This window comes from Mesoplodon mirus (genome assembly GCF_964341445.2).
Source record: "Mesoplodon mirus genome assembly, chromosome: X".
Classification (NCBI taxonomy): domain Eukaryota; kingdom Metazoa; phylum Chordata; class Mammalia; order Artiodactyla; family Ziphiidae; genus Mesoplodon; species Mesoplodon mirus.
The window spans coordinates 139,953,800-139,973,962 of NC_138981.1; the positions used below are offsets into that span (position 1 = coordinate 139,953,800).

Sequence of the window (20,163 nt, forward strand, 5' to 3'; positions counted from 1 at the left end):
TACTGGCATAAACTATAAATTATACGAAGGGTGACGTATGCAAGATGGACTAGGAGGAAAAGTCCAGGACCAGATGGCTGCATGGATGAACTCTACCACTCAGAGAAAAATTAATACCAATCCTTCTTAGACGCTTCCAAAACACAGAAGAGGGAACACTTCCAAACTCATTTTATGAGGCCAGCATCACTCTGATATGAAAGCCTGACAAAGATACCACAAGAAAAGAGTACTACAGGCCAATATCCCTAATGAACAGAAATGCAAAAACTCTTTACTAATATACTAGCAAACTGAATTCAACAGCACATGGAAAGGATTATACACCATGAACAACTGGGATTTATCCCTGGGATATAAGGATGTTTCAACATATGCAAATCAATCGATATGATACACCACATTAATAGAATGAAAGATAAAAACCACATGATCATCTCAATTGATGCAGAAAAAGCACTGTAAAAACTCTCAACAAATCAGGTATAGGAGGAACTTACCTCAATGCAATAATGGCCATATATGAAAAGTCCACAGCTAACACCATAATCAGTGGGGGGAAAAATGAAAGCTTTCCCTCCAAGATCCAGTACAAGGCAAAGATACCCACTCTTTCCACTTCTATTCAACATAATACTGGAAGTCTCAGAGCAGTTAGTCAAGGAAAAGAAATAAAAGGCATCCAAATCAGAAGTAAAATTTATCTCTGCTTGCAGATGACATGATAATATGTGCAGATAACCCTAAAGACTCAACAAAAAAGCTGTCAGAACTAATAAATTTGGTAAAGTTGAAGAATACAAAATCAACGTACAAAAATTAGTCTTGTTCTATACACAAACAAGGAACTATCCAAAAAAGAAATTAAGAAAGCAATCCTGTTCACAATAACAACAAAAATAATAAAATACTTATGAATAAACTAAAGTCAAAGACATATATACCCACTGAAAATTATAAAAACATTCATGAATGAAATTAAAGAGGACACGGATAAATGGAAAGACATCTTGTGTTCATGGATTAAAAGAATTAATATTGTTAAAATGTCCATTCTACCTAAAGTGATCTAAAGAGTCAATGCATTCCCTATCAAAATGTCAATGGCATTATTTTTTTACAGAAATAAGAAAAATTCCTAAAATTCATATGGGATCACAAAAGACCCCAAATAGCCAAAGCAATCCTGAGGAAGAAGAATGAAGATGGAGGCATCACATTTCCTGATTTCAAATGATATTACAAAGCTACAGTATTCAAAACATCATAGTATTGGCACAGAAAACAGACACATAGATCAATGGAACAGAATAGAGAACCCAGAAATGAACCCATACACCCATGGTCAACTGATCTTTGACAAGAGTACCAAGAATACACAATAAAACCAAGAAATGATTTTGGGGGGACTTTGTATCCACTTCAAGAAAAATGAAATTGGACCCTTTACTCACACCATATACAAAAAGTCAACTCAAAATGGATTAAAAACTTAAATGTAAGATCTAAACCCATAAAACTCCTAGAAGACAACATAGGGAAAACGCTTTTTGGCACTGGTTTTGGCAATGAATTTTTATTTGATACGGCAAGAAAAGCAAAAATAGACAAGTGGGATTGCATCAAACTAAAAAGCTCTGGGGGCTTCCCTGGTGGCGCAGTGGTTGAGAGTCCGCCTGCCAATGCAGAGGACACGGGTTCATGCCCCAGTCCGGGAGGATCCCACATGCCGTGGAGCGGCTGGGCCCGTCAGTCATGGCCGCTGAGCCTGCACGTCTGGAGCCTGTGCTCCGCAACGGGAGAGGCCACAACAGTGAGAGGCCTGCGTACCGCTAAAGAAAAGGAAAAAAAAAATGGAAAAAAAATAAAAATAAAAAATAAAAAGCTCTGGGACTTCCCTCGTGGCACAGTGGTTAAGAATCCGCCTGCCAATGCAGGGGACACGGGTTCGAGCCCTGGTCTGGGAAGATCCCACATGACGCGGAGCAACTAGGCCCGTGCACCACAACTACTGAGCCTGTGCTCTGGAGCCCGCGTGCCACAACTACTGAAGCCTGCGCACCTAGAGCCTGTGCTCTGCAACAAGAGAAGCCACCGCAATGAGAAGCCCATGCACCACAACGAAGAGTAGCCCCTGCTCACTGCAACTAGAGAAAGCCTGTGTGCAGCAAGGAAGACCCAACGCAGCCAAAAATAAATAAAAAATAAAAAGCTTCTGTACAGCGAAGGAAACATCAACAGAGTAAAAAGGCAGCCTATGGAATGGGAGAAAATATTTGCAAACTGTGTATCTGATAAGGAGTGAATATCTAAAATATACAAGGAACTCAGTAACAAAAAACCCAAATAACTCTATTAAGAAGTGGGCAAAGGACCTGAACAGACATTTCTCAAAAAAAAAAAAAAAAAACATACAAATGGCCAACAGGTATATGAAAAGGTACTCAACATCATTAGTCATCAGGGATGTGTGCAAACACACACAAACACACACACACAATGGAATATTCAGCCCCCAAAAGAAGGAAATCCTACCATTTGTGACAACATGGGATCAACCTGGAGTGAAATAAGCCAGTCACAGAAGGATAAATACTGCATGATTCCACTTACATGAGGAATCTAAAATAGTCAAACACATAGAACCAGAAAGTAGAATGGTGGTTGCCAGGGGCTGAGGGGAGGGAGAAATGGGAAGATGATGGTTAAAGTTTCAGTTATTCAGGATGAGTAAGTTCTAGACATCTAATATACAACAGTGTGACTGTAGTTAACAATACTGTGTTGTGTACTTGAAATTTGCTAAGAGGGTAAATCTTAAGTGTTCTCACCACCGTGCCCCTCCCCACAAAAAATGGTAACTATGTGAGGGGATGGATATATTAGTTTGATTGTGGTGATTATTTCACAATATATATCAAAACATTAAGTAGTACACCTTAATTATATACAATTTTCATTTGTCAATTATACCTCAGTAAAGCTGAAAAAAAATTACATGCAAGATGAGAGCTCGAACATAAATAAAAGGTAACAGAAGCAGAATTAGGATGTGAAAGCCTCTTTGTTTTTTCAGTCTCCATTCTTTCAGGAAGAGAAAAAGACAGTAGCTGTTTCACTAGATGAAAAGCAAATACAGGGACTGCAAAAGTGGGATACTGCATCTCGTGTTCTCATTTTTGGAAGTGTCTACAACTGCTTATTCCTCTAGGTAACTATCTGTTCTTGTTGATGATATTATTCTTTATGGATGTTTGGTGATTACTGTTAATTGAAGTACAGAGTACTGCTTTTCTCTGAACTCCAGAATGCTGTAAGGGAAACATTTTAAGTATGAAAAACAAATTTATTTCTGTAACATGGTGAAGATTAGAGATCTGAAAATATCTATTTTAGCTGGAAACTTATTCTCCGTGTTCTACAAGTTTTAGACTGTGTTTCTCATTGCATTCTCAATAAATGGTGCTGATCTTGTAAAGGAAGAATGCTATCAGAATGGAAGAAAAGAGAAGAATAATTGAATTATCAGTCATTACAGCCTAAAGTACTTTAAAAGGTCATTGAGTGTCCTTCAGAAACTTGAGTCTGTAGAAATAAAGGGGCTCATCCAAGACCACGTGGCTGGGCAAGAGCAAGGCCAGTGCTTATTCTGTGTCCCCTTTTAAGAATGTCAAATCCCGAATCTATTTAACTTAAGAAGTCATGGACAAGATTACCAAAGTCTTCACTAGAAGCACTGTTTGAATTCCTGAGCCTTATCCTTGTTTTATCTGCACTCTCTGCTTTTAAATTTTTGCTTCTGCCTTTATTGGGTCACATAGGATCTAGAACCTACATATAAATCAGGCATAGGGCTGACATCACCACAATCAAGGTAATAGACATATCCAACACCTCCAAAGTTTCCTTGTGTTGTTTTTGTTTTGTTTCATATAATTTTGTTTCTGTGGTAAGAAGACAATGTGAGATCTACCCTCAGCAAATTTTGAAGTGCAAAATACTGTATGCCCATTGAATAACTACTCCTCTTTCCCCTACCCACATCCACTGGCAACCACTATTGTATGGTCTGCTTCTTTGAGTTTGACTATTTTAGATTCGTCATATAAGTGGCATCATGTGTATATGTCAATCCCAATCTCCCAATTTATCCCTCCCCCCTTTCCCCCCTGGTAACCATAAGTTTGTTTCCTACATCTGTGACTCTATTTCTCTTTAGGAGTTCCTTATGTATTTTGGATATTAACTCTATTAGATATATGGTTTGCAAATATTTGATACCAGTTCTTAATTTTAATATGTATCATTTTTTTCCCATTTTGGAGCTCTTTGTGTTCTGTTTAAGAAAATTTTTCCTACCCGAAGCTCATTCAGATGTTCTACTTTTTACCTAAAAGTTTCATTGTTTTACCTTTCACATTTATATCTATAATACACCTGGATTTGATTTTTGTGTATGGTCTGAAGCAGGGGATCAAGATTCATTTTCTTTTTCACATGGATGTCCATTGAGTCAGAATCGTTTATTGAAAAGACCATTTTTTTGTCATCAATCAGGCATTTGTTTGTGTTGATGTTTCTGGATTCTTTACTTTGTTCTATCCTTGGTTTGTTGTCTATCCTTGTACCAGTACTACACTGTCTTGATATTGTAGCTTTACAACAGGTCTTGACGTGGTAATATTGGGTTGGCCAAAATGTTCATTCGGTTTTTTCCATAAGATGGCTCTAGTAGCGTTTAGTTGTCTTTAACTTCATTCAAAACAATTTTGTTAGATTACATTGTGACAGCTGTCATATCAGCATGCATTAAAAAAATAATCAAAATTGGTGAATTTTTGTGTAGCCATTTTAATATTGAAGATGGAAGAAAGAAGCAATATTTTCAGCATATTATGCTTTACTATTCAAGAAAGGTAAAAACACAATTGAAATGCAAAAAAAGATTTGTGCAGTGTATGGAGAAGGTGCTGTGACTGATCAAACGTGTCAAAAGTGGTTTGCAAAGTTTCGTCCTGGAAATTTCTCACTGGATGATGCTCCACGGTCGGGTAGACCAGTTGAAGTTGATAGCCATCAAATTAAGACATTAATTGAGAACAATCAATGTTACACCCATGCGGTAGATAGCCGACATACTCAAAATATCCAAATCAAGTGTTGAAAATCATTTGCACCAGTTTGGTTATGTGAATCACTTTGATGTTTGGGTTCCACATAAGTTAAGCAGAAAAAACCTTGACCATAGTTCCACATGCAATTCTCTACTGAAACGTAATGAAAATGTTCCATTTTTAAAACAAATTGTGATGGGTGATGAAAAGTGGATACTGTACAATAATGTGGAATGGAAAAGATCATGGGGCAATCGAAATGAACCACCATCAACCACACCAAAGGCCGGTCTTCATCCAAAGAAGGTGATGTTGTGTATATGGTGGGATTGGAAGGGAGTCCTCTATTATGAGCTCCTTCTGGAAAACCAAATGATTAATTCCAACAAGTACTGCTCCCAATCAGACTACTGAAAGCAGCACTCGAGGAAAAGTGTCCAGAATTATTAAACAGAAAATGCATAATCTTTCATCAGGGTAATGCAAGACCACCTGTTTCTTTGGTGACCAGGCAAAAACTATTACAGCTTGGCTGGGAAGTTCTGATTCATCCTCCGTATTCACCAGACATTGAACCTTTGGATTTCCATTTGTTTCAGTCTTTACAAAAATTCTCTTAATGGAAAAAATTTCAGTTCCCTGGAAGACTGTAAAAGGCTCCTGGAACAGTTCTTCGCTCAAAAAGATAAAAAGTTTTGGGAAGATGGAGTTATGAAGTTGCCTGAAAAATGGCAGAAGGTAGTGGAACAAAATGGTGAATACGTTGTTCAATAAAGTTCTTGGTGAAAATGAAAAATGTGTCTTTTATTTTTAACTTTAAAAATGGAAGGAACTTTTTGGCCAATCCAACACGAGTCCTCCAGCTGTGTAGTTCTCAAATGTTGCCTTAGCTATTCTTAGCCCTTTGCATTTCTACATAAATTGCAGAATTTGGCTTCTCAATATCCACAGGAAAAAGACCTGCTGGGGTTTTGATTTGGATTGCTTTAAGTCTATAGCTCAATTCAGGGGAAAATGACATTTTTTAAGTGAGGTCTTCCACTCCATGAGCATGTTATATCCCTCCTTTCGTGTGGGTCTTTAATTTCTCTCAGTAATATGTTATAATTTTCAGTATAGAGGCCTTGTACCTCTTGTTGGATTTTTTCCTAGCTATTTGATCTTTATTTTAAAAATACTGTAAAGCTATTATAAATGGCTTAATTTTTTTAAATTCATTTCCTATTTTTTTGCTAGTATATATGAATTAACTGGATTTGTTTATGTTGGTCTTGTGCCCAGTAACCTTGCTAATTTACTTATTAATTCTAATAGTGTGTGGGTTTTTACAATCTTCTATAAACACAGGTCATTTGTGAATAATCACAATTTTAGTTCTTCCTTTTTAATCTGCATGCCTTTTATTTTCTTTTATTGCCTTACTAAATTTTCTAGGACTTTCAGGGATGGTATTAGGCATCCTTTTTTATTCCCAAGTTCAGGGAGACAGTTTTTAATAATTTACCAATAAGTGATGTTTATTGTAGATTTTTGACAGATATTCTTTATCTGTTTAAGAAAATTCCTCTTGTAGCTATATTTTAGCTATGTTTTATTTTATTATTGTAGTAGTTGTATGCTCTGGGACAGGCTATATCAGACTGGAATTTCTCTTCCTTAACCATCTTGGCCTCATGCCTTCTGAGGGTGTAGATCTTTCCTCACTATTTAAATCTCTTCTTTGGTTTCTGTTTTTTTCCAGGTTTTCTACTTCTCCTTGAGTCAATTATGGTAATTTATATTTCCTAGAAAATTGTCCATTTCATCTAAGTTTTCCATTTTTTTTGACTTGAGGAAATATGTAGTTTTATTTTTTAAATGTTTTATTTTCTTTGTAGCATTTATCACTAATGTAATTTAATTTTTCATTCATTATTTATGGTCTCTCCACTAGATTGTTGTCTCTATGACTGTGGGGACTGTGTCATGGCCTGCCACATAGTAGCCATTCAGTAAATATTTCTTGAGTGGATGATTGTGTGATCTCTCTTTAAGTATGTCCCCTTTTCCATTGCTAATGCTGTTTACTTGTTTTTTCTCTTTTTTCTTGATTCTCTTTCTAGAGGCTTATCTATTTTGTTGGTCTTTTCAAAGGACCAGCTTTAGGTTCTCTTGATCAACTCAATTTCTTTGTTTTCTTTTTAAAAAAATGTCTGCTTTTCTCTTTATTAATTTCTTCATTGTATTTTCTGTATGTTTTATTATTGCTGCATTGTTCTTATTGTTATCCTTATTCTAAATTCTTGAGATTAAAACTAAGTTTACTTTCTGTCTCCCTTGCTTTCTAACAAATACATTTAAGGCCATATATTTTCCTCCTCACTTTGGCTCCATTACATAGGTTTTGTTGTACAGTAGTTCCAGTGTTTTTTTTTTTAACTTCTAACTCATTTGTGTTTTCTGTTTTTATTTTCTCTTCAACTCAAGAGTTATTTAGAAATGCATTTTAAAATGTCCAGGTGTGTAGATCTGGGCCAGGTTGGGGGGGATATTTTTTGATATTATGTTCATTTTTAACACTACATTATGGTAATTGTGGCCTGTGTGATATCAGCTTTATGGAAATTTTTTGATACTTCCTCTGTTACCTAGAACGGGGATCCACAAACTACAGCTTTTAGGCCACATGGGCCTGGCGCCTATTTTGGAAATCAAGGTTTATTGGAACACAGCCACACCCATTTGTTTACATACTATGACTGCTTTCCAGCTACAACTGCAAAGCTGAGTGGCTGTAACAGAGACTCTGTGGCCCATACAGCTTAAAACATATACTGTTTGGCCTTTCCATTAAAAAGGTTGCTGACCCCTGCCTTCAAACATGGTCAATTTTTGTAACTTTTTCATATGAATTGAAAAATATGTGTATTGTCTCTTGAGTAAAAGTCCCTTATAGCCTTGTTAGAATAAGCTTTTGTGTTATACTGATCCTTATATCCTTCCTCATTGAGAGAGATATGTATAAACCTCCCATCATAACTAAATTTGTCTATTTCCTATATTTTAGTCGGGGTTTGAAGCTGTATTGTTAGTGCATAAAGAATGTATAAAGGTTCATAACTTTTATATTGTCCTGGTATATTTTTCCTTCATAAAATATGAAGTAGCCCTCTTTGTCCCATTTATTTATGCATATATTTATACATGCCTTGAATTCTTTCTTTGTAAAGAATGTTACTATTCCTGTTAGGATTAGGTTCAACTACATATATTAGGAAAAAATAATAAATAAAATTAGTTTAAAGAAGAAAGATTTTTTCTTGGGTAGAAGAAGTCTGGAGATAGGTATTCAAGGGCTCTGCAATACTATCAGGGACCCAGGCTCCTATCTTCTGCTTCACCATCTCGGTGTATGGTTTCCATCCTAAGGTCCCCTCATGGTCCACGAGACTTCTGGAGCTCCAGCCAGCACATCTCCATTGAGGGCCAGAAGGAAGAGGAAAGGTAGGAGGGCAAAAAGGGGCTGGTCCCAGCTCTGCCAATTTCTAATAAGTGACCTTCCCAGAAAGCCCCAGAAAACAATTCAATTTTCATCTCATTGGCAGAATTTAGTCAAGTGGCCACACCTAAGCTTCCAGGGAGGCCTGTCAGATAGCTGTCGGCTAAAAATTGGCATTGTTACCAAGGACATTTGGATTAGGACAGCTAGCAACTTCTGCCACTCCCTGTTTGTTGCATGTTGTAGTTCTTGTTAGTATCCTTTTCCTATTACAACTTTCTCCATCCCTTTATTCTCAAACTTCCTCAGTTATTTTGTTTCAGGTATGTCTCTTTTAAATAGAATATAGCAAGATCTTGAGTTACTTGGTTTTAAACAATTAGAACATCTGTCTATTAATAGGTGAGTGTAATGCATTCATTTTATTATCATTGCTGGTATGTGGCAGTATTCCTGCCATTATATTTTTTCTGCTTTCTTTGTGCCATACTTTCTGTTTAATTCTTTTTACCTCTCCTTCCATTTGTTACTCTGATTGAGTTTTCCATTACCTGTTTTTTCAGTTTTAGAAATTGTCCTTACTTTTTGATTCTTTTAGATAATACTCCTAATGTTTTACAACATTCTGTTTTGAAATAATTTCAGATTTACAGAAAAGTTGCAAGAACAGTACAAAGGATTCCTGTGTACCCTTCACCCAGATCCCCCAAATGTCAGAATTTTATATTTCCATTATCTTTTTTTCTTTATACCTATGGATAATTTTTCCTGAACCATTTGAGGATAAGTTACACAAATGATGTCCCTTCAGTGGATATTTCCTAAAGAACAAGGACATTCTCGTACATAACAATAATAAAATAATATCAGGAAATTAAAATTCATATAATACTGTATCTGATCCATAGATGGTATTCTAATTTCATCAGTTTTCCTAATAACATCCCTTACCGTATGAAAAACAAAACAAAAAAACCTTTATCCTGGTCCAGGATGCAGACCAGGTTCACACATTGCACATAATTGTCATGACTTTTTAGTCTCCTTTGATTGGAAACAGTTCCTGTGTCTTTTGTGACTTTAATATTTTTGAAGACTACAGGCCAGTTATTTTGGAAAAATGTCCCTCGTTTTGGATTTATGTTTTATCATAATTATATGGAGATTATATACTTTGGCAATAACACCACAAAAGTGATGTTGTGTTCTTCTCAGTGATTTGTTTTAGGAGGCACATGATATCAATTTGTCCCATCATATGTGACTCCAACTTTGACCATGCCCTTAAGGAAGTGTCTATGAGGTTTTCCACTATAAATTTTTCCCTTTGAAATTAGTAAGTATCTTGTGAGGAGTTTTAGCATTCATCAATGATCCTTTCCTAATTATTTATTATTAAGATGGTTGTCAAAGGCAATGGTCTAATTCCATCATTCCGTCTACATTTACTAGTTAGCATTCTACTCCAGGGAAGGGCTTTTCCTTCTTCCCATTTGTTTATTTTTTCATTCATTTATTTATATTAGTGTGGACACCTGATTCTTATTTTACCAATAGGTTCTAACCCATTATTGTCATTAGCTACTTTGAGACACATAGTAGGCACACACAGTGGAAGCCCCTCCCATGTTCTATTGACATGTTCCCATCATTTTTGAGTACTACCTGACTTTCTGGCACAAGAAGATGTTTCAGCTTCATCTCCTCCTTTCCTGCATTCAGGCCTGGATTCAGCATTTCTCCAAGGAGCCCTGGTTCCCTTACTTTTTTTAACAGTTCTATTGAGGTATAATTGACATACAATAAACTACATGTTTAAAGTATACAATTTGATAAGTTTTGACAAATACACACCTATACACACCATCACCACAATCAAGATAATGAACATATCCATCACCCCATCACCCCTTTGTAATTCCTCCCCCTTGCCACTTCATATCCCTTCCCTAACCCCAGGAAACCCTGACCTGCTGTCAATATAGATTACTCTGCATTTTCTAGAAATACATATGTATATATATACATATATATATAGAATATGTACTCTTTGTTACCTTTCAAACAACAGAATTATTTTGAGATTCATCCAAGTTATAGCATGTATCATTATTTTTATTACAGAGTAGTATTAAATGATATAATTATTACCACAATTTTTTTATCCATTCACCTGTTGATAGACATTTGAGTTACTTGCAGTTTTTGTCTACTACAAATAAAGCTGCTTTGAACATTTGTGTACAAGTCTTTGTATTGGATATATGCTCTCTCTTCCCTTGGAGAAATACGTAGGAGCAGACTGGCTGAATCATATGCTAGGTGTATATTTAACTTTTTAAGAAATTACCAGGGGCTGTTTTCCAAAACAGCCTGCTGGGATTTTTTATTGGGATTATATTGACTCTATTGATCATTTTGGGGAGAATTGACATCTTAAAAATATTGAGTCTTCCAGTCCATGAACATGGTATATCTCTCCATTTACTTAGGTCTTTAATTCTCTCAACAATTTTTTGTAGTTTTCAGTATATGGGTCTTGCATATCTTTTGTCAGACTTATCCCTACACATTTCATATGTTTATCCTACTGTTCTATTGTTTTAATTTCATTTTCCTACTGTTCATTGCTGCTATACAAAAATACATTTGATTTTTATATATTGAGTTTGTATCCTACAACTTTGCTAGATTCACTTGTTAATTTTAGTAGTTTTGAAGAGTCCATTGGATTACCTACATAGGTCATCATCTGTGACTAGAGGCAGTTTTACTTCTTTCGTTCCAATCTGGATGCTTATGTTTATTTTTGTCACCTTACCACATTCATTGGAACGTCTCATAAGCTGTTGAATACAGTTTAATGACAGTGAGAGCAGTCACGGTAGCCTTGTTCTTGATCTTTGGAGATATCATTCAATTTTTTACCATTAAGTATGATGTTACCTGAAGGTTTTTCATAGGTTCTCTCATCAGTTTGAGGAAGTTTCCTTCTGTTCCTAGTTTGCTGAGAGTTTTCTATTTCATCAGTCATAGATGTTGTATTTTATCAAATGCTTATTCTATAAAAATCTATTTAGATGATCATATAGTCTTTTTCTTTTTCAGTCTGTTAATATTGATGAATTACACTTATTTTTTGATTACTAAACCAAACTTGCATACCTGGAATAAACCCCATGAATAATGATGAATTATCCATTTTATGTATTGCTGGATTTGATTTGCTAAAAATTTATTAAGAATTTTTGCATTTTGATATTAGTTTATGGTTTTCAATTTTGGAAAGTCTTTCTATGGCTTTGGTGTCAGAGAAATGCAGGCTTCAGAAAATGAGTTGGATAGTATAGCCTTCTTTTCAATTTAATGGGAGAGTTTGGGTAGAATTGATATTCTTTCTTCCTTAAGTATTTGGTAGAATTCACCATTCAAGCTTTCTGGGCCTGGAGGCTTCTTTGTGGGAAACTTTTTATTTATTTAATAGATATAGGGCTGTTCATGTTATCTATTTCTTCTTGAGTGAGCTTTGGTAATTTGTGTCTTTTAAGGTACTTATTCATTTTATCTAAGTAGTTGAATATGTTGGCATAAAGTTGTTCATAATATTTTATCCTTTATTATATGTAAAATCTATAGTAATGTCATCTCTGACTCCTATGTCGGTAATTTGCATCTTCTTTCTCATCTCTATATTGGTAATTTGTGTCTCTTCTGATAAGTCTGGCTAGAGGTGTAACAGTTTTACTGCATATCTCAAAGAATCACCTTTGGTTTCACTCGTTTTCTCTCTTTTTCCATTTATGTCAACTCTGATCTGTGTTATTTCCTTCCTTTTGCTTACTTTGAACTTCCTTCATTCTTCTTTTTCTAGTTTTTTAAAAGGTGGATGGAAGCTGAGATCCATTATTTGAGACCTATCTTTTCATATAAATGTTGAGCACTATAAATTTCCTTCTCTAAGTACTGTTTTAGTTGTATCCCACAAATTTTGGTACGCTTTCATTTTTATTAAGTTCAAAATACTTTCTAATTTTTCTTTTGACTTCCTCATTGATCCACAAGTATTTAAAAGTATGTTATTTAGTTTCTAAATACTTGGGGTTTTCATGATATCTTTCTGTTATTGATGTTTAATTTAATTCCATTGTGGTCAGAAAAAATACTTTTTGTTACTTGAATCCTATTAAAATTATTTAAAATGTTTTGTTTAATTATATTTTGTTTATTTAATTTTTATATAAATTTATTTACTTATTTTTGGCCACACTGGGTCTTCCTTGCTTCACACAGGCTTTCTATAGTTGCAGTGAGCGGGGGCTACTCTTTGTTGCGGTGCATGGGCTTCTCATTGCGGTGGCCTCTGTTGTTGCAGAGCATGGGCTCTAGGCATGCGGGCTTCAGTAGTTGTGGCATGTGAGCTCAGTAGTTGCAGCTCATGGGCTCTAGAGCAGAGGCTCAGTAGTTGTGGCACCTGGGCTTAGTTGCTCTGGAGCATGTGGGATCTTCCCGGACCAGGGCTCGAACCCGTGTCCCCTGCATTGGCAGGTGGATTCTTAACCACTGTGCCACCAGGGAAGTCCTAATTTTTAAAATTGAAGTATAATTGACCTACAATACTATGTTAGTTCCAGGTGCACAACACAGTGATTCAATAATTCTATACCTTACAAAACAATTACCACAATAAGTCAAGTTACCATCTGTCACCATACAAAGTTATTATAATATTATTGATTGTGTTCCCCATGCCATACATTGAGAATGTTTTATGACCCAGAATGTGGTCTATATAGGTAACCTTTCTGCATACACCTGAAAAGGATATGTATTTTGCTGTTGGGTAGAGTATGCTTAGAAATATCAATTAGGTTAAGTTTTTTTAAGTTAATCAAAATCTCTTTATTGTTTCTCACTTAGAGATATAAAGGGCAAAACCAATAAAAATAAAGACATTTACTCAACTTAACAGCTGGTATGCAGTCTGAGATTATATAGCACTAATTACTCAGAAGGCTGCCTAAGATGGTAATTGCCCTTTTCTCTTCAATACTGATTTTTTCCCTTACAATTCATCCCTTAAATAGTTCCAGTACAGATTTTTCCCTCCCCAGTTCATTCTTTAAATATAATTTACTCTGTGGTAATAAGAAGACTTAGCAGACTGGAATACACATTTTGTGAAAAATAAAGGAAGAGAAAAGCTTTGCCCTTAAGACATTTTGTTGTTGTTGTTGTTAAAATACAACATATACACAGGTGGCAGAATGCCAGCAAATATACAGGTGCAAATGTGAACACTGTGCTCATTTCTTAGGCACAAGGAAAAAGAAAAGAGAGTGGAAATTTTATTTTAAACCAAGCTAGAATGTTTCTTTTTTTAATCTCATGCTTTATATTTTTGTTTTTACTAATAATTTTCTATAAGAATGAGTTTTAAAAACTCCATGTATACAGCAAAGCTAGGTACAACAATACCTATGTAGTATTCTTGCCAGACCTGGGTGTAATAATAAAATAATCAAATCCAACATGTGGCACATTCTACAAGATGACTGGCCTGAACCTTGAAAAAAATCAATGACTAGGAATAAGGAGACTCATATAGATCAAGATGTTTTATAATGTAAGTTCAAGTCTTTACTTTTACTGGCATTTGTGTGCACTGTTCTATCAATTTTTGAAGGAAGGGTATTGACAACTCTATAATTGTAGATTTGTCTATTTTCCTCATGATTCTATCAATTTTTTATTTATAGCTTCTGAAGCTCTGTTATTGTGTGCCTACATGTTAAGGACTGTTATGTATTTTTTATGAATTAACCTTTTTATCATTAGGAAATTATCTTCATCTCTTAATATTCTTCTCTCTGAAATTAACTTTGATATTAGTATAACCATACTTACTCTCTTTTGAGTTTTGTTAGCATGTTGTATCATTTAACTTTTAACTTATTTGTGTCTTTAAATTTAAAGTGTGATTTTTGTAGTTAGCATACAGTTGGGTCTAGGAATTATCCAATCTGACAATCTCTGCCATTTAATTGACATATTTGGATCCTTTATGTTTAATGTGATTATTAATGAGGTTAGGTTTAAAATCTACCATCTTGCTTCTATTGTCTATTCGTTTTCTATATTTGTCTCATCTAATTTCTGTTCACTTTTTCCTCTTTCTTATGCCTTCTTTTGGATTGAGTGATTTTTATGATTTAATTTTACCTCCTTTGTAGGTTTATTAGCGATAATCTTTTGTTATATTACTTTAGTAGGGTTTCTCAACATTGTCACTATTGACATCATAGGCCAGACAACTGTAGTGGCAAGGAGAAGTCCTGTGCATTGTAGGATATTAAGCAGCATCTGTGGCCTCCACCCACTAGATGCCAGTAGTGCTTCCTTAGTTGTGACAGTCAAAAATGTCTCCAGACAGTAACAAATATTCCCTGAAGGGTGTAATCACCCCTGGTTGAAAAGCACTGGTGTGTGTGTGTGTGTGTGTGTGTGTGTGTGTGTGTGTGTGTATATATATATATATATATTTTTTTTTTTTTTACTTATCAGTTTGCCTTGAAGTAATATTATACTAGTTCACATGCAGTATTAAGAACCTTGCACCACGGTACTTCCATTTCTCTCCTCCTGGTTTTTGTGCTAATACTGTCATACATTTTACTTGTATGTATGCTATAAACCCATAGTATGTTGTTATTAGTTTTACTTTAAATAGTTGATTATCTTTCCAAGAAACTTAAATTAAGAAAAAAATGTCTGGGGCTTCCCTGGTGGCGCAGTGGTTGAGAGTCCTCCTGCCGATGCAGGGGACATGGGTTCGTGCCCTGGTCTGGGAGGATCCCACATGCTGTGAAGCGGCTGGGCCCGTGAGCCATGGCCGCTGAGCCTGTGCGTCCGGAGCCTGTGCTCCGCAGTGGGAGAGGCCACAACAGTGAGAGGCCCGTGTACCACAAAAAAAAAAAAAGAAAAAAATGTCTATTTACCCAGTTTCCAGTGCTCTTCATTTCTTTGTTTCCATCTGGCATCATTTTCTTTCCTCTTGAAGAATGTCATTTAATATTTCTGATAATGCAAGTCTTCTAGCAATATATTCTTTCAACTTTTATATGTCTGAAAAAAGTCTTTACTTCAATTCCAGTTTTAAAACATGTTTTCGATGGGTAAAGAACTGTAGGTTGACTTCTTTTTTTTCTTTCAGAACTATAAAGATATTTCTCCACTGTCCAACAAGAAAGTGACTATCATCTTTACCTTTTTCCTGGCTACTTAATTTGACTTTTTTTCCTGATTTCTTTTTTTTTAAATTGGGGTATAGTTGTTTTACAATGTTGTGTTAGTTTCTACTGTACAGTGGAGTTCCCTGTGCTATACAGCAGATTCTCATTAGTTATCTGTTTTACACATATTAGTGTATATATGTTAATCCCAATCTCCCAATTCATCCCACACCCCCCTTTCCCCCTTTGGTGTCCATACTTTTGTTCTCTACATCTGTGTCTCTGTTTATGCCTTGGAAACCGGTTCATTGGTACCATTTTTCTAGATTCCACAAATATGCATTAATATACGATATCTGTTCTTCTCTTTCTGATTTCACTCTGTATGACAGTCTCGAGGTCCATCCACGTCTCTACAAGTGACCCAATTTCTTTCCTTTTTATGACTGAGTAATATTCCATTGTATATACGTACCACATCTTCTTTATCCATTCGTCTGTGGATGGACATTTAGGTTGCTTCCATGACTTGGCTATTGTAAATAATGCTGCAGTGAACATCGGGGTGCATGTGTCTTTTTGAATTATGGTTTTCCCTGGGTATATACCCAGTAGTGGGATTGCTGGGTTGTAGGGTAGTTCTATTTTTAGTTTTTTAAGGAAATTCCATACTGTTCTCCATAGTGGCTGTATCAACTTACATTCCCACCAACAGTGTAGGAGGGTTCCCTTTACTCCACACCCTCTCCAACATTTATTATTTGTAGATTTTTTTATGATGCCCATGCTAACTGGTATGAGGTGATACCTCATCGTAGTTTTGATTTGCATTTCTTTAATAATTCCTGATTTCTTTTAAGATTCTCTTTATCACTGGTTTAAAACTATTTGATTATAGTGTACCATGGTGTAATTGTTTTCATGTGTCCTGTGCTTGGGTTTCATTGAGCTTTTTAGACCTGTGGATTTACATTTTTCATCAAATTTAGGAAAATTGCATCAAAAATTTAGAAAAATTTAGAAAAATCTAAGCCATTATTTCTACAAAATGTTTTCTGTTCTACTCCTCTTCTTTGGATAGTCCAATTACACATACATTTGGCTACTTGATATTGTCTCACGGTTCGTTGCTTTTAATCTTTTTTTTGATAGAAAATAAATCTGTGATTTATTTTGTAGAGTCTCAACTGCTATGTCTTCAAGTTCACTGATCTTTTTTCTGTAATGTTTAATTTTCTGTTAACCCTATCCAGTGTACTTTTTATCCCATGTGTTGTAATTTTCATCTCCAGAAGTCTGATTTGGGTCTTTATTTCTTTCTGTCTCTACTTAACATGTTAATCTTTGCTCTAGCTTCTTGAAAATATACAATAGTTATAATATCTGTTTTAATGTATGTGTGTGCTAATTATTGTTGCTAGATATGCATCATTTCTGGGTCAATTTCATTTGATTTTCTTTCCTCGTTATGGGTTGGATTTTTCTGCTGCTTTGTGTGCCTGGCAACTTTTGATTGAATGCAGACATTTTGAATTTTACCTTATTGGGTGTTAGATATATTTATATTCCTAAAAGTATTCTTGAGCTTTGCTTTGAGATACTGTTAATAGAAATAGTTTGATCCTTTTGGGTCTCGCTTTTAAGATTTATTAGGCAAAAACAAAGCAGTATTTAACGTAAGGTTCATTTTCTCTACTCCTGAGGCTAGACCCTTTTTAGTACTCTGCTGTCTTCTGAATTATGAGATTTCCCATTAAGGCTTTTGGGGACAGGCAGTATTACTGGCCCTGGATATACTCTGAGGATAGTTCCCTTTAATCCTTCTGGGTTATTGTTTCCCTGGCCTTATGTAGTTTCCTCACATATGTGCCCTGATCACTACTCAACTGAACACTTGAAGGTGACCCTCTAAAGATCTCTGGAATTCTCTTTGCTGCTTTCTCCTCCACAGTCCTTTGCCCTGCAAATTCAAGCCTCCTTGGCTCTCCCAGAGCCTCAGCTCTATCTTCTCAACTCAAGGAGACCTTCAAGCTCTAGGTGGGGTTCCCCTTCCTTTGCTGCAGCCTGGAAACTTTCTTCATGTAGTAAGCTGAGACTCATCTTGCTTCTCATCTCCCAGGTTTCACTGTCCTTCACTGCCTGTTTTCCAAGGTCTTGTGAGTCATTGTTTCACTTTTTTTTCTTCTTTTTACACTTTTTTAGTTGTTTCAAGAAGGGGGTAAGTCTGGTCCCCATCCCTCCATCTTAGCCTGTACTGTGGTTCTTTTAAGTTAACAATGCTATTTAGAAGCCAAGGTCTGGGTGCTAGGTATACTCATTACTCTTAGAGTGTCATTGCTTCTAGACTCTCTCAGTAGACAGAGATAGGAAGAAGTATGTATGTGTGCATATTCATGTACACACACACAAACACACCCCATGAGTTCAAACCAATAACTCCAATCCTTTCTCACATCTTAGGGTTCATTCTAGCATTCTCCCTTTCCATACTTACAATTCTCTTTTCTAACCTAGAGAAACTTTGTTCCTGCTATCCATAATATGTTAACTTATTGCTCAATCCTAGAATATATGGAAAGTAGTTTCAGAATTGCTAACCTATACAAACTGCTGTGGACTCAATGTCTGTGGCCCCCACCTACCCCAAAACTCATATGTTGTAGAAGCCCTAATCCCTAATGTGATGGTATTTGGAGGTGGAGCATTTGGAAGATAATTAGGTCATGAGGGTGGAGCCCTCATGAATGGGATTACTGCACTTTTAAGAAGAGACATGAGAGATGATCACTCTCTCCACCATGTGTGGACACAGCAAGAAGGTATCTGCAAACCAGAAAGAGTGCTTTTACCAGGAACCAAATAAGCTGGCACTTTGATCTTGCACTTCCTAGCCTCCAGGACTATAAGAAATAAGATCCTGTTGTTGAAGCCACCCAGTCTCTGGTATTTTTGTTGTAGCAGCCTGAACTGAGTACTAACCTACTAACTGAAGATCGAAATTTGTTTGAAGTTCTTTTTGTCTTCTTCCTGAAGTACATACTCAAATGTGTTCAAAAGTTACTTGAGTTTTGTCTTTTTGCCCTCCACCGCTTCCCTGTGGTTATTATTATTCTTTTGAAAGAGAGGGCTTTTTCCTGGTTATTTTCCATTTTAGAATTTTTTAAACCCATACTTTTTTTTCCCTTTGGGGTATGTGAAATATCAACATGGTTCTAAAAGTCAAAAGTCAGAACTATATAGTTTAGAGTTTATTTTGTGTATCATGAGATGTGGATCTGATTTTATGTCTTTCTAAATGGCTATCCACCTGTCCCAAAACTGCTTACTAAAAAGCTATTCTTTACCCCAGTTATTTTAGATGCTTCCTTTTATCACATTCAATAATTCCCTATTTGTTTAGATCAATTTCTAGACTTTCTATTCTGTCTGGCTGTCTATTCGTGTACTGGCACATAATTATTGTATGTTTTACTGTCTGCTACAGCCAGTCCTCATTAGGTTTTCTTTCTCTATGTTTCCCTATTCTTACATGTTTAGTTTTCCATGTGAACTTTACTGTCAACTTGGCTAGCTCCAGCAAAAACTTTTTGGTATTGTTATTGTGTTAAATTTATAAATTAATTTATAATTAATCTTTATGATGTTTGCATCATCCCTTTTAAGAACACTGGATGTCTTTCCATTTGCTGTAGTCTACTTTTGTGTCTTTCAAGAAAGTGATAAGTTTTTCTCATATAGATTTTGTGCATGTTTTGTTTAGGTTTATTCCTATTTTACCTTCCTTTTTTTAAACTCAAAATCACTTCATTTCTTAAAATTCTGTACAAATGGGAAGAGAATAATGTGATTGGTCCTTTAACATCATATTCACAATGAGAGAATTTTATAAATTTGAATAAAAATTATCTTGCAGAAAGCAGAGCAAGCTCATTATCAAATCATTTATATAACTAATACAATGTTTGAATCAACTGAATGTTTACAATAGCCATCTTTTATGACATTATTTCTCTAAAACCTATCTCACAATTTTGAAAGGATAAGCCATATAAATGAGTGTCACAGGAAAGTAAACAAACTAGCTTGTTAGAGCTAGCAGAGTTCTCACCTTCTCCCCCTTGAAAGTCTGTGACTTAGGGAGTAATGGAACTACAAATCTCTTTGATGTTTCACGTGTAGCCAGAAAGCACTTTGCTAATCAGAAGCTTTCTTTTACTGTTAGAAAACTCATGTACCTGACCTTATTTTTTCTTTCCAAAGAATGGGTAATAAGTTTTACTTCTGCAACTCTAGGGAATATTTTGTCACCAAAAGTTAGGGAAGGTTTGACCTGAGTAGATTG

The 20,163-nt window shown here is 35.5% G+C and overlaps 1 protein-coding gene across 5 annotated transcripts in view; it reads left to right on the forward strand.

Moving 5' to 3' along the window:
• The window catches only part of BRCC3 (BRCA1/BRCA2-containing complex subunit 3), an 84,087-nt gene that overhangs the window by 42,110 nt on the left and 21,814 nt on the right, over positions 1-20,163 (forward strand). For 3 of the 5 annotated variants that reach the window (XM_082610278.1, XM_082610279.1, XM_082610277.1), the window contains one exon: positions 8,523-8,597. The exons of the other annotated variants lie outside the window; for them this stretch is intronic. In XM_082610278.1, the coding sequence (XP_082466404.1) occupies positions 8,523-8,597 (75 nt within the window). The remainder of the gene's footprint in view (positions 1-8,522; positions 8,598-20,163) is intronic. 5 annotated transcript variants of the gene reach the window in all.